The 15245-nt window shown below is 50.5% G+C and overlaps 1 protein-coding gene across 1 annotated transcript in view; it reads right to left on the reverse strand.

The window, feature by feature from the left end:
• Evc (EvC ciliary complex subunit 1) overlaps positions 1-15245 on the reverse strand; it is a 37934-nt gene that overhangs the window by 15138 nt on the left and 7551 nt on the right. Inside the window, exons 2-10 of the mRNA XM_051164994.1 lie at positions 13533-13616; positions 11081-11319; positions 9531-9615; positions 8417-8515; positions 6786-6923; positions 4526-4684; positions 3438-3654; positions 2822-2970; positions 908-1006 (exon numbers count right to left, since the gene is read on the reverse strand). Coding sequence (XP_051020951.1) covers positions 908-1006; positions 2822-2970; positions 3438-3654; positions 4526-4684; positions 6786-6923; positions 8417-8515; positions 9531-9615; positions 11081-11319; positions 13533-13616 — 1269 coding nt within the window. The remainder of the gene's footprint in view (positions 1-907; positions 1007-2821; positions 2971-3437; positions 3655-4525; positions 4685-6785; positions 6924-8416; positions 8516-9530; positions 9616-11080; positions 11320-13532; positions 13617-15245) is intronic.

A 15245-nucleotide genomic window follows, 5' to 3' on the forward strand; every position in this document is an offset into this window, starting at 1 on the left:
CGATAAGTAAGGGCTTGGTGATGGAGTCAATATGGATTGGATGTCACTAGTTCAAGCTGCTATCCCAAGCTCTCCCAAGCATGGGGTTGTCACAGTGTCACTTTGAAAGAAGACCGATGCCCCATTTCATAGACAGAGAAACAGAGTTAGAGGGACCAGGTAGTGGTCACATGACCATATGGTGAGTCAGAGCCTGATGCTGAGCTGGGCACTGGAGACCTCTCTCAATGCTACCTAGCCATGAGGTGTGTGCTATATTCTTTCTCACCAGCATCTTCCTTTCCCCCTATTCCATCTCTCAGCCTATGGTTCTGCCCTGCTCACCAACATGCCCCAGGGGGCCTGCACCTGGACAGTCTTTTACACACTTCTGCCTCTCTCCTCAAAGTCTACTGTGAGGAGAGCAGGCAGCTCTAACTTGCCCATGTCCGGTGGATATCCCAGTTTCCAGCATGGACACAATGAACCCATGGCAGAGATGTAGTCTGTGGGTCCGTCAGGCAACAAGTACAATGGCACCTGACCCTTTCCATAGTTCTCCAGCCTGGAGGACAGGAGGATCAAGAGCTTCTATCACACACACAGAGCAGAGTGTTGCTCTGTCGTCTGGCTAAGCCGTTGTCATATTCATTGTCAATCTGGCAGACTTGGTATCACCCAGGAGACATACCTGAGTCTGTAAGGGCATCATTCTCCAAGAATGTGAGCATCCCTGTCCCACAAACAGAGTCACAGGTTAAATAAAAGGAGGCAAGCTGAGGACCAGCATGCACGTCGTCTCTGTACTTCTTGACTGCAGAAGCAATGTGGCCAGCTGCCTTATGCTTCTGACGCCTTGCCTTCTCCACCATGATGGACTGACAGCCTGGTGTTTTGTTACATCCGAAGGCACAGTACAATCACCTACCTGGCAGAGTGCAGCCATGGACTCAGTGATCCTGATGTCTTCCTCCTCCTCCTGGTCAATCCGCATCAGCCGCTGCCTCTCCAGAATCTCATGAAAAGCCTATAGTTAAAATGGGAACTGAGTCCAGTAGGAAACTGCACTCTGCTTTTTCTGGAAAAGTTCTCCCCAGGTGACTAATTGTCATCTCAGATGGGAGAAATAGTCACACCTATATAATTGTGAGAAAACTGAGACATGGAGCTGTCACATGACTTTAGTAGTTTACAAACTGTGACTAAGGCCAGGACTTCAAATCTCAACTGTGTTTCTGTTAAATTGATGTAAGGAGTGTCCACTGGGCCACCCTTGCTATTTGTCTGTCCTATGCCCTGTCACCAGACAACACCCACTCTGACTTCTCTTGCTAGTGACCTGACACATCCAGGGGAACCTACCTGAGGGACCTGGGGTAAAGCAGACAGGTTATTAGTGGCCCATATAGTCAAGAAACAGCCAGAAGTTGGATGCTGCCTCGATGGAGCCAAAAGAACAGCTGGACGTGGAGCAGGCCAGTAGGGTACCAGAGACTCCTACATAGCCAGAAGGACACAAGGACACAGTGACTTCTCGTAGTAGGGAAAAGGTACAGGGGCCATGCTATCAGGAGAAATGTCTACATAGCTTTTGAGGATGAAGGTTTCTAGTGGGGACACAGAAGCCAAGGCCACCTGTGATTGAGCAGCAGCTGCCACAACTGGATGCGGTAGAGTCCTCTGTCTGCCTGTAGGATGATGTGGAGTTGGGGGTTAGATGAGATTGAAGGGCAGGGACTAGAAATGGGGTACTGAAGGTGGGATGGAGCGTGGTGTCCATTCATTTGCCCATTTCATGTGTTCATTCTTTGGTTCACTGATCATTTGTTCATGCGTTCATTCATCCATTCATGTGTTTACTCATTCACTTATCCATCCGTCCGTCCATCCATCCATCATCCATCCATTCATGTGTCTACTCATTCACTTATCCATCCATCCATCCATCCATTCATCCATTCGTGTTTACTCATTCACTTATTCATTCATTCATTCACATGTGTATTCATTCATCCCTCCTCCATTATCCCTGTTCCCTGAACACCAGCCATGCTGCCTGGTTTGAGCTGGATCTTGGGACATAGATGCCTATCACCCTCCTATGTTTGGAGTTCAGGATGAGCAGAGTGTTAGCTGAGGGTGACAAAGAACTGAGTCCTATCCTCCTCTTATCCTCCTAATCAATCTTTTCACACACAGAAGCTCCACCCCCTTCAGGGTACATTCCTGACTCATAGACATGGCCCTAGTTAGAGCTCACAGAGAGGTAAAGTGTAATGGGCCTGAGTCTGTTCTGTGCTGTGAGGGTGTGGCCTCGCCTTCCCGTGGTGCTGCTCCCCACTGCACTGTCCCCATGGCCCTGTGCACACACTGTGAGCTCAGCCTGTGTCACTGGTTCCCAGCAACTTGTTTTCTCTCCAGAAAGCTGGCACCTCACTTGCTGCCTTCCCACAGGCCTCGTGTCCTCTTCCTACTGAGAACCATGGCATATTCTAGTGGGGCCACCTCCATGGTCCTGGACCACTGCCCTGGCCAGAGCTGAGGGCTGCTCTACCCCCGCGGCTGAGGACCCTTCTGTGAAAAACTTGGGACTTACACACCGTATGTGCCATGAGCCAGCATTTGGCTATGCTTGCTATAGCAGCCCATCTTGGGATGCTAGTCATTTCCTCATGAAAGAAGAATCAGGAACAAAGAGACTACGAGACATGGCTACAGTCACGTGCCTGGCACATGGAGTCCAGAGTTGAAGTTTTATCTGTTGGAGGCCTAAGTCTTGACCAAGATCAACAGATTAACCTAGAAGGTCCAAGTACTGGGGATGGGGTAGGGGCAGTGTCACCTTGAGGAACTCCCCTGGGTCTGAGGTCAGCTGGGAATCAGCCAGGAAGCTTCTCTGCTCTTCTTCTTGGGCCTGTGTGAGTTCTACCCTCGCCTCTGCTTGGCGAGCCAGAGACGTCTGGACCAGGTCTTTGCCCCGCTGCATGAATTCTGGGATTGAAAAGAACCACAGAGCAGGGGGGTGACTCTCTAGCAGGGCCACCAGTGAAGAGCTCCTGTGACCTACCAGGCAGTCCCTTTTCTCCAGGTGGCCCTGTGGGCAGGAGCAGCCGTGAGGAACCTTTGTAGCTTCCCTCTGTCCATGCTGACCTGACTCATGCTCACTAGCCCTTCAGCTGGGCAGGGTTGGCGCTGCATGTGGTCACCCCTGAGCATGCCCAGTCTGGTTGATGTCCTCTCCCTTCCTCTGCTCCTTTGAAATCTAGCTGGTCGTGCCTTGACAATGGGGTCTTGTCAGCCCTAGTCACTGAGGCTAGAGGGTGATTCTGATGTCACACAGACTCTGATCACTCTGTGCTACCGAGGTGGAGGCTGGGTCTGGCGCCGGATTGGCTCTGCCTGGCTTAGTGTCATGGGCCATACTATATCAGGTCCCTAACCCAGGCTCACTGGCTCACCCCTGCCAAAGCACTCTGCCTCCTCCCAGAAGGCCTTGTGCTGTTGTGTCAGAAGTTCCTCCTTCTGCCTCCCAGACAGATGCCCCTGGACAGTCAGCAGCTCCAGGCCATGGGAGATGGCAGCCAGCCGGCACCTGGTCTCCTCCTGGATCTGTGTCCTCAGGAACTCTACCATTCTTGCCATGTGGGCCCGACCCATTGTTCTTTCCAGGGCATCCTGTTGGGAGACAGAGGACAATGGCTGGCATCCGTGTTGGGGGTTGGTCTGGTGTTATGCATTGTAATGCTAGTTACTGGCCACCAAGATCTGGCTGCCGCCTAGACCAGCACATCCTCACACACTCCATGCCAAGCACAGTGAACTCCCTCCTTCCCCATTTGCATCTTAGACAGGGATGGAAGCCTTCCCACACCCTCAGTACTTGGTATAAGCCAGCGGGCACTTGGCACCTTACCTGTCCCCAAATCCTTCAACCACTGTCTTCTAGTCAAGCCCAGATTCTGGGGCTCTGTCTTCCACACCTCCCTGCTCCTGGCTGTCATTGTAAGCCTGACCACTAGATGGTGATCTCCCAAAGCCCAAGCATAACAGTCATTAAAGCTTGCCAGGAAATACCAATGTGCAGCAAGCACTGAGAACCCAAGATCTGCAGGACCATTGATCTAATCAGCACCTCCACTATGGGATGGTGAGTGATGGATGAGTGGGTGGGCGGGCAGAGGGCTGGAGACTGGAACTCTATTCTGACCTCCTTGGGCACCAGGCATGTAGCTGGTATATATACACACACACTTAAGCAAAAGCAGGTATACACATACGCTAGAGTAGATCTTTTAAAGAAATGGGTAGACAGTGGGTAGATGTGTGATAGATGGATGAATTATGGTGCACAGAAGGGGACTGATGATGGACGGATGGAAGATGGATATGTGAGTGATGAACAGATGACGGGAGGATGGATGGATGGTAGATAGACTCATTGCCCTTTCCTGGGGTGCTATATCTTCTCTACAACATGAATGTGTTTGACCTCCTGACACCTAGTCAGTGTTTGCACGTCTTTCCACCCTCCTCTGGCCTGTGTTACCATAGCCTGCAGGTCCTGAGAGTCATGCAGCAGCCTTTCAATGACAATCATTCTTCCTGTCAGAGTCGTCATGAGCTGCCGTGCCTTGGAGCTGGAGCATTTAAGTTGGTCCATGAGAATGGGCTGGACACTTTCCATCTGCTTCCAGAAAGCTCCCATCTATGAAATGAGCAGGAGAAGCAGGTGATGAGGAAATCTTATTCAGGAAAGAGCTCTGGCCAGTGTCTGGGAATCACAGCTCATCCCCCTTTCCCACCAGAGCTTCTTAACTTTTCTGCAATTGAAGTGGGTTTACTTTGGCGTTGATTGTGCTCTGTGATAGGCAGCCTGCACTCTGCCCCAGAGACTGTGGTGCCAGTCACATTATAGAGGTGTTTCCAGCAAACACAAGGCACTGTTGCCAATAAGAAAGTTATGAGCACCGCTTGAGGACTCCACACAGGTCACGATTACTCCTTGGGAGCATGGGAAGTGAGACAACGAGACCCTGTGGGTCTCAGGATCTCTCAAAGGGATTAAATAGGGCTTTAAAAACCCCAGGAGGTCACTATTAGTCATTGTTACAGAAGTACAAAAGAGCCAAGTGGCAGAGAAGATGCTGGCTGTGAAATCATTCTGCTTTTGAGATCCAGCCGCCCACACTGTATCTTATCAGAACCAGAGCAGAGAATAGTCAATTCCTGGCTTAGGCTGCTGGGGGCTTTAAAGTGTGACAACAAAGGCCATGTAAGCTTCACCATCAAGGATGGCAGGAAGTCTGGTGACTGTCTTCCTGGTAGGCAGCCTGAGCCTTGCTTGCTTACTTCTGGATAGAACATGCCCTGAGGCAGAGCAAGGAGCCGACTAGGAGAGTGTCACAGAATGTGACCATCATTGGCTGCGTTTGGTCTGGATCCCTTTAGCTCCCCACGAATCCTGAATATGGATGGCACTATCCCATCGGCTGGAGTCCCAGAAAGAACAAAAAGGAGGAAAGTACACTGTGGATGCAATGTAACCAGCTGTTTCACTTTCCTGCCACCATGCCTTCCCCACCACAGATGCTATCCTTTCACACTGTAAGCTGAATAAACCATTCCTCCCTTAAGTTGCTGCTTGGCAGGTATTGGGTCACAGCAATGAGAAAAGTCACAGTGCCCCTTGAATAAATATCCCCCGTACCCTCAGGCATTTGAATGTTTTGGTTCCCACTTGATGGCACTGTTTGAGAAGGCGTAGGAGGTGTGGCCTTGTTGGAGGGAGTGTGTCACAGGAGGAGGGCTTTGAGAGTATAAAGGCTTGTGTCATTTCTAGTCTGTTATCTCAGTTCTGTGCTTCTGGTTCAAGAGGAGAGCTCTCGGCTTCCTGCACTTGCAGCCATGCCTTCATTCTGCCATCATGGACTCTTACCCTCAAGCCCAAATATTCTTTTTTGTTGCTGTTGTTGTTTTTTGAGACAAGGTCTCTCTGTGTAATAGCCCTGGCTGTGCTGGACTCACTTTGTAGACCAGGCTGGCCTCGAACTCACAGTGATCCATTTGCCTCTGCTTCTCAAGTGCTGGGATTAAAGGCATAAGCCACCATCCCTGGCTCACCCTTTACTCTTTAAATTGCCTTCCTACCTCCCAGACCTCCCTGGCTCCTGTCTGCTCATGTACTGGCCCTTCTGACTGGTCTCTCTATGGCCGTCTAAGAGGTTTTTTAAGATCCTGAAGTGGAAGGCTCACACCTCAGCTTCCCCTAGCACCTTTCCTCTGCCGCAGGGGAGCCAGGCGGTCTTCCTCATTCACTGTAGCTGTCCCTGGGTCTCCTGGGCAAGGCCATGCTCCATCAAATCTGAGTTACCACTGCCCAGCACGGGAGGTGCCAAGGACACATCTACTCACAGATCCATGGCCAGGGGGCAGTAGAGCATCCCAAGGAAGCCATCCCCTGTGGCATGAGTAGCATGCTTTACAAGGCTGAGGGTTGGAGATGCCCTTGAACCAACTCTACTATGGGGTGGCAGTGACACTGAGGGTTTCTAGGAATCATTGCTTTCAGTGATAAACAAACAAACAAACAAACACACACACACACACACAAAACCCAGCCAGCTAAAAAATAAAAATGGATCAAAGCACCCCTTTGTAGATCTCCGCTAAGTATACCTCCCCTGCCACTGAACTTCACACACTGGCTCTGCATTGGGATGAGACATGACAGTATCACCTCTTTAATCTTGTCAATGTCACTGTTACAAAAACCAAGCTCACCACAGGGGAGAAAGGCCAGCACCTACATTGTCTATGAGCTGCTCCGAGAGCTCTCTCTCCCTCCTCTCCACATCTGCCAGGGAAATGTAGCCAGAGTCACCAGTGCCCAACATTTCTGTGTTCACCAATCTGGCCTGAAGTCGCTTTTCTAATTCCTCCAAATCCTGCAAGGTGGAGGGGGGGGGGGGAGGGGTAAAGGGGTGGGGAGGGGGGGGGGGGGGGAGGGGGAAGGGGAAGGGCAGGGCAGGAAGAGAACAAACACACAAAGAAAAAAACTAGTAAAACTCAAATTCTGGAAGAAATGGTCTTATATTTTTGACAAATATTTTGTAAAAACATATCTTAACAATAGTGAGATGTTCTGGATACCGTCTTAGGGCTTAATGCTGGGCCAGAGAGATGGCTCTGTGGGTGAAAGCAATTGCTGTGTAAGGCTAGACATCTGAGTTTTATATCAAGAACCCATGTAAAGAAGAGAAGAGAGAATTCCATGGAGAATTCCTCGGACCTCCACTCAAGCGATGTGGCTCATTTACCCACACCCACGTCATGCAGCTGTACACACAAAGTCACAATACGATTGACGTGTAAGGGTAAAAGCTCCTTTACTTCATTAAACACTGGACCTCCAGAATGAATGATGATGATTTTCTTTTAGATCCTCTGTCCTCCTGAAACTATAGTTAGTACTTAGCAAACAATGAAACTCTGTCTTTCAATCATTACAAACTTTTTAGAAAATGTGCATTCTAGGGGCTAGGCAGGAATCTTCCTTCTTCACTCACAGGGTTTCCACGGGGAAGGAGTTAACAGCACACCTCAAGGCGGAAGTGGGAAGAATTTGGTGAGTTCAAGAGTGGGAAGTGAGCATTGTAGCTTAGCTGTCCAGCTTCTTTCTCTCTGGGACACCATCTTCACAGGTCGCCACTGGTCCAGTGTGGTCTCAGCACAGTGAGCAGGCAGTGCAGGCTCCACTTGTGTGGGGAGCCTGACATGGTCCAGCATCTTCTTGTGCTGAGGTGGGCAATTGAGTCAGTTCTGGGGTTCGGTGTTAGGAAGCAGCACCCTCCAGGCTGACAGCATTCCTAGATCTGCGGCCCACTCCAGACTGAGGAATGATCATGGGTGCTCTTCGTGGCTTCTTCAAACCCCAGCATGAGGCAAGGAATAGTTCTTGCTCCTCTGGAGCTGCGTTCCCAGGTGACCAAGGCGATGTGGGGCCAACTTCTTCAGGAGATGTAATGCTGGTACCACTCAGTAACAGACATCTCCTACTGAGAATAGCTAAACTCCTCCTTCCCTGCTGCATCTAATAAAAGAAGCTGAGGCTCTGGGCTGCTGGAGGCAGTAGGGGACCACCATCATCAGAGTGAGCACAGTCCCAGCTGGTCCCTCCTTTCCTGCATGTGTCCCTGTCCTTTCTCCATTCCCTTGCTGGCCCTAGTAGTCACAGTCCCAGGACTGAAGCTGCAGGTCACCACAAGTGTCCTTTTTACACATGTACATGAGCTCTCAGAAGCCATCACACTGTGTTCAAATGTGTATTGTAAGATCGACTTCGTGCCTTAAGAGAAAGATATTTTTATGCACAGCATGAAGTGTTTTTATTATTTTAACAGTTTACCGAGTTACCTTGAGATACAGGCTACAGACTTACATGCTCCTGTTTGGAAAGAATCTTCTGGTATGATTCATCATCAGGCTTCTTTTTAGGAAACGAGTCCAGGAGGCATGCTTTAAGAATCTGAATGAATATCTGTTGGCACAAGGGAAGGGACAGCAGAAACATTTGGGAAGTGCTCCACCTCCGACCCAGTTCTTGCAGAAGGACATGACCTATGTATCATGGCAATGGCATGTCTGGGTATTATGAAGCACCTAAAGACTATTTCTCACCTTCATTCTGCCCTTCTCTTCACCTCCCTGCTGCCTTCCCTCTCTCCTCTCTTCCCCAGCCCCCACCCATCTCTACAGTATTCACTCAATGACTACATTGTGCAGAGCTCTTCATCGCATGTGCGTGTGTGTGCGCACGCGCGCGCACACACACGTTTCCACATGTAGACTTGCTTCCTTGTAAGAGTTAGAGACACCTCCACAGAATTGGGGTGTACAAAGTCCTCTCAGACTCTTCCTACAGACCTCTTAAACCCGGAAGGGCCCTCCCAGAATCGGGGCTCCCCAGGGAATCGCAGAGGGCGCCGTCTCCATGGTCACACCACTGCAGGAGCTCTGTTATCCAGGCATCATCACGGACACCACTGTGGAAGAACGTTCACACAGGGACTGGTGCCAACATGGTCTCTCTGGGACAGACACCCAGAGGAAGAGCCACTGGTCCTCTGGGCATCACATACTTGATTGTCTAAAAAGCAGTAACACCTTTCTCCACTCCCTCAGTGGTGTGTGCAGGATCTGGCTTCCTCACAGCCTCAGTTTATGCGCTGTTGCTGTTAAATGTAGTTATTGGCTTAGTGTCCTTTCCCTCCATCAGAGCTCTCTCTACCCAGAGTCTTCAGCAGGTGCAGTCCTCAGCAGGTGCGGAACAAGGCTCTGAACTCACCTCTTGGTGGCTCCCACCCCAGCTAAATGGAGTCTGCGTCCTGACTGTGGCACCAAATGTGGCCCCATAGCCAATGCCTAGACCTCACTGCATTACCTCCTGTTTCCATGTCTGTTTTTACCCAGCTCTGAGCCCCTCACACATTTGGGGCTCTCATAGCCCCACCCGGTCCCCAGGTCACAAAGAGAAAGCAAATGACTCTACCTACCAGGTGCTTCTCCTGCCTCAGCGCTGTGTCTATCTGAAGCAGATCTTTCAGGTGAAGGCTGCAGACACACAGGTCAACATCCGCACTGAGCCACAGGAGAGAAGCAGACAGGGGTCAAAAGGTCAGAGGTCAAGATGAGGCCAGGACACTGGTCTCTACTTGGTCTCTGTGGTGGCCCTGTCTCTTAGTTTTGGTTATGCACACTCAGGGTTAGAGAAGTTCAGACTGCTGCTAGGTGCCTCAGCTGAGGGAACAGTAAGTGTCAGGACACAGCTTCCTGGGACATTGGAGACAAATGCATCCAGAGGAGAGAAAGCCAGAAGAGCAGGCTCAATATCTCCTCTCTAGGACCTGTCACATCTGTCACCACAGACAGCCTTAGGCCTGCATGACAGGAAGAAAGTGACTCAGAGACCAGAGGGCCAAAGCTATTAAGCACAGACACAGGTTGCCTTAGGGATACTTTTCTTCCTCACAGACAAGTGCACTTGGATAAGAACACCGATCCACACTACCCTGGGGTCTGTAAGTGCAACTGTGAGGGTGGTCCACACCAGTCTCTCTCAGCCCAGGGATAGCCCCCTAGAGAGTCCACTCCTTCCTGTTCTCGGGCCAGGGCCATCCTCTGTTGTGGTGTTTTGGATGAGAATGGCCCCCATAGGTCATATGTTTGAACATTTGGTCCCCAGCTGGTGGAACTGTTTGGGAAAGATTAGGAGGTGTGGCCTTGTTGGAGAAGATGTGTCACCAGAAGCATGCTTTGAGTTTTCAAAAGCCCATGCCATTCCTAGTTACTTTTCCCTCTGCCTCATATCCTGTTATTCCAGTGCCACACTTGCTTGCCTGCTGCCATGTCCCCATCACAATGGCCATAGACTCTAACCCTCTGGAATGGTAGGCTCCAATAAGCTCTTTCTTCTAGAAGTTGCCTTGACCATATATCTTATCACAACAATAGAAAAGTAACTAAGACATTCAGGGGTTCCTGGAACTTCAGGGCACAGAGGACAGGTGCCAATCACACCTGTGTCAGCAGACTGACCACGAAGTGAGTCTGGTGCCATGGCACCTGGGCCTCAGAGATAAGCTATCTTGATCAAGCTTTGCTTATCACTCACTGTGATGTGGCCCTGGCAAGTTACTCAGACTCTCTCTGTCTCTTTAGAAAGCAGGGGAAACAATTGCCTACTGTTTATGGATCATTAAACCGGGTCTCGGCCCCTTTTGCTATGCAACAGAGGTATAGCAGTGAACAGCGGGGATCAGGCCCTCAAGTACCTGGGACCATTTTTTTGCAGGTGCTGCAAGCTCTGCTCCAAGCTCCCAGAGCATTTGCTGCACTACAATGTATGGGACAAATCAGTGGTTAAACATCGCTTGTCAGACCTGGCCCTGTAACCCCAATATTGGCCCACGCCATGTGGCTTGTGGTGAAAATATCTAGGCCCCAGCCCTGACACTGGGCTTCTGTGTGCCTGCGGCCGAGTCCTGTCTGGACCTGTTTCCTCCTTTGCACCACCTGCTGCAGCTCCACTGTGGTTGCTCCTTACCTCTCACAGGCCAGAACCTCAGGGAAGCTGCCCACCCGGAAGAAGGCACATTGGAGGATCCTGTCGTCGCTGTAGGCTGAGCGCATGCTGGAGGAAGAGCTGCCATCCTCCTTGCCAGCCTGGCTCAGGCTGCCCAGGCTGCTGGCTGGTGAGGCCTCTGTTGGCTGGTGGGGCAGGATGGCTGCAGCCTGTGTCAGGTTTTCATTCAGTGACGGGTGGGAGGATCCATCAGCCAGAGGCTGGGGACAGAAGGAGACCTGTGAGCTGACCACTGGGGTGAGCATTCACAGACCAAGCCTCTGTCCCAGGAGCATGGTCAAACACACACCAGAGGGACTAAATCATGGCTCATCTGTCCCCACACTCGTCTCAAGGAGGCCAGCCCTCTGTACCAGGATTCCACCCTGTCCCCAAACTCCTCTGTGCTCAGCTTTACCATGATAACCTTGGCAAGCCTCCTTCCCTCCCTTGTCTCTTCTGTGGCTGGCTCAGCCTCCAGGAGCCCCTTGGACTATGTGTGCTCAGCATCTGTCCTGATGAGGGTCTTTCGTGCCACAGCCTTGTATCTCCTAAATAAGCTCGGTGTGGCAGCAGTCATGGTCTGGAACAACTGGCAGTGCTCAGCTCTCTGTCTAGGCTTATCCCCTGTTGCTGAGCCTACACTGGCCGAGCTGACCCCTGATCCAGACCTTCTCCTCAGGTCCTACTTCTGGGCCAGTCCAGATTCAGCCGCCCTGTTGAAATCTGCCTTTGCCGGGGCTTGCCTTCTTTGACGTGCTAGGTTCCTGAGGCTCCTGGCTGTTTCTCTGTGACCTGTTGCCTGACCACGGAGTTGGGTTTAGGGAACACTGGCCACAGCCATGTTGACACCTTGTTTTAAAGGCAGGGTCTTTTATTAGCCTGGGTCTCATAGATTGGGCTGGACTGGCTGAACGGTGAGCCCCAGGGTCCGTGTGCCTCTGTTTCCCCAGTGCTAGGATTGCAAGTGCACATCACCACATCCAGCTTTTTATAACTGCGGTTCTGGGGACTGACCTCAAGTCTTCATGTTTGCAAGGCGCATGCTTTACTGACTGAGCCACGTCTCCAGTTTGGCTATCTGAATATTGAAACAATAGTCCTCAGAAGTTCTCTAGAAAATCTCCACTGGGAGAAGGGAAAAGGCAGAAGCCACCATGGGGAGGGTTGTGTCCCAGAAAGAGATGTCACATAGTTCTGACACCTGTCAGACCTTGCAGAAGATTGCAAGGCAGCAATGGTGGGTCATCAATGGGCGGGTCCACACCTTGACTCAGACTGCTCAGTTATGCAAGCCTCTAGTCCTTCTGTTTGCACATAAATCTCATGTCAGGACCCTAAAGATGGACTTGCTGGGTGCTCGCTCTCTCTCTCTCTCTCTCTCTCTCTCTCTCTCTCTCTCTCTGTGTGTGTGTCTCTGTGTGTGTATGATTGGATCCTTTTTATTTCTCTTCCCAGTGTGACCACATTGAATACATCCCCTTTCTCTGCTTTTCACCTCTGTTGACTCTTTAACTGGCCTCCTGAAGATGGGTAAAGCCCAGCTTGTTAGGCCTGCCAGGGATTGGGTTCTGACCCTAACAACTGTGCAGCACAATCAGATGCTACTCATCAGAAGGCTTCCCCAGGGAGACTCTGGGAACACCCTCTGGTGCAGGAAGTCGCTGACTGAGCAAACCATGGTTCTGAGCCTGTCTTGCCTGAAGTACAAACAGCTGTCAAGGCAGCACCACTACCCACCCACCCCCCCTCACCATTTCACAGCACAGCAAGAAAGGACCATATAGAGAGGCTGAGTCAAAGTCAGGATGGCATCCTAGGGACTCAGAGCATCTTTCTGAGCACCAGGATGCCAGTTCTTCCCCAAACACTCTTGGCCAGGGCACTGCCCACAGGACACCTCACGGCCTCAGCTTCTTCTGTTATTATAGCTGCTTTCTGCATAGAGACTCCAGCCAAAGAGCCCTGGTCATGGTTCCAAGGCCTGTTGCCAAGTGTGGAGGGTGGAGCTGGCTTCCTCCAGCATGTGATCTTGAGCGGTCTGGGAACGCACCAAAGTGGAAACGCCTACTGCATGACAATCCCTCAGGCCTGCATGAGTGTCTAGGAGGTACAGCATCCAACGTTAACCCTCAGCCATATGGACAGAGACAGAAGCTGGGGCCTAGGCTGGAAGGAGGATAGCATCCTACTGTGTGTGTGTGGGGTGGGGGAGCGGCTGCCCTTGCAGATCAAGCAGCTGCTCTAATCTCTGACTTTGATGTGACCTCACGTGGCTCCCATGGAATGGGTCGGCTCTCCTGTTTTGATCCATTACACACCAAAGTTTCAGGCAGAATGGAAACCCACATATGATCCATGCCCCTGGGTCCCCATGGATCCCAGCACATTATGGAGTAAATGTCACTGCTAAGACGGAACTCAGCGCACTCACCCGGAACTTCTGGTTGATGGGGTAGACAACCCTGGCTTTCAGTGCAAACGCCGTGATGTTGCCGTTCAAGGATGGCTCACATTCCTGCAAAGGAGAGACAGTGAGCTGCACAGTGAGCTTCCTGCCATCTTAAGGGCAGATGGTCACAAAGTATGGCATTCCACCTGCAACAGTGACCACAGGAAGGAACCACGACAGGCCCATCTGGATCCTTGCAAGAAGAATGGAGGGGTAGGTGGGTGGACTGGAAAATAATGGACGCCAGAGTGGACAGAAGATTGAGGAATGATGGGTGGGATGGATGGATAAATAGAGGGATGAATCTACTAGTAAGTGTGCAGAGAACAGGTGAACGGGCAGATGGGTTGAGGAATGGATAGGTGGGTGGATAGAGGACAGACGTATGGATGTGTGTATGTAAATATGAATGTATAGATGAAGGGAGACACATGAATACATACACGTGTCATAGTTGCTTTTCTTTTACTGTAATAAATGCCATGACCAAAACAACTTGGGGAGGAAAGGGTCGGTTTCACCTCAAATATTACAGTTCATCATTGCGAGAAGTCAGGGCAAAAGCCTGGAGACTGGAACTGAAGCAGAGGCCACGGAAGGGTGCTACCCACTGCCTTGCTGTACAAGGCATGCACACCCTGCTTTCTTACATACCCCGGGACCGCTCGCCCCAGGGTAATCACCAGCCACAGTGAGCGTGGCCCTCCCACAACAATCACCAATTAAGAAAATACCTCCCTCACAGGCTTCTCCACTGGCCAGTCTGGTAGAGCCATTTTCTCAGTTGAGGTTCCTGCTTCCCAAATGGCTCTAGCTTGTGTCAGGCTGACATAAAACTAGCCATCACAGAATGTATAGATAGATAAGTGGGTGGAGCATGGTCCTATGCGTGACTATGTGGAGTACAGATGGATGAAACTGGAGTAATTTGATGAATGAGCAGATTGGTCGATGGGTGGATTCATAAAGGGATGAGTTCAGGGATGCATGGATGGGTAGATAGGTAGATGTATGGATGCTTGGGTGGGACAGATAGATGGGTGGGCAAATAGACAAAAAAATAAGTGGGTGTATATATGTATGCACATATGTATGATGGGTGGATAGATGGACAAACAGATGGGTATATAGACAAATGCTTGTACAGAGAGGCACGACCATTTAATTCTATTTCTTTCAGCTTTGAAGTAATTAGGCTTTTAGTGCCTCGAGACAGATTAACAAGCATCTCCTGAAGGACTATGGACCACCTTCAATGGGTAAAAACAACCACAGGAAGTAACTGAGCTTTGAGGAATGAGACCTCACTTTCCAAAGTGCAGCTCGGTCACTGCAGCCTACAATAAGTCATATATTTCAAAGCAACTGGATAAGTCTGAAGTTTCCTAATTCACGGAGGTGGCAGAGTCACACCTTGCATGTGTATTATCACATTGCACTCCGCTGATGCAGATGATTGTATGTGTCAATTAAAATTTAAAAAAAAGCATAGCACCGCAGGGTATAAACACACAGGTAATGTTCACACGGGGGTAGGTGGGGGCAGCCATTGGAGTAGAACCTTGAACAAGAAAGGGGTGGCTGAGTCAGCCTCAGTATGCCCGTATAATCAACAGATGGAGAGTCTAATCCTCAAAGATAACAGGCATGAAGCTTCCAGCTGACTCCCTGGGACCAAGGAGACACTAGGCACTG

Source organism: Acomys russatus, chromosome 22 (assembly GCF_903995435.1).
Source record: "Acomys russatus chromosome 22, mAcoRus1.1, whole genome shotgun sequence".
NCBI classification, from domain to species: Eukaryota; Metazoa; Chordata; class Mammalia; order Rodentia; family Muridae; genus Acomys; species Acomys russatus.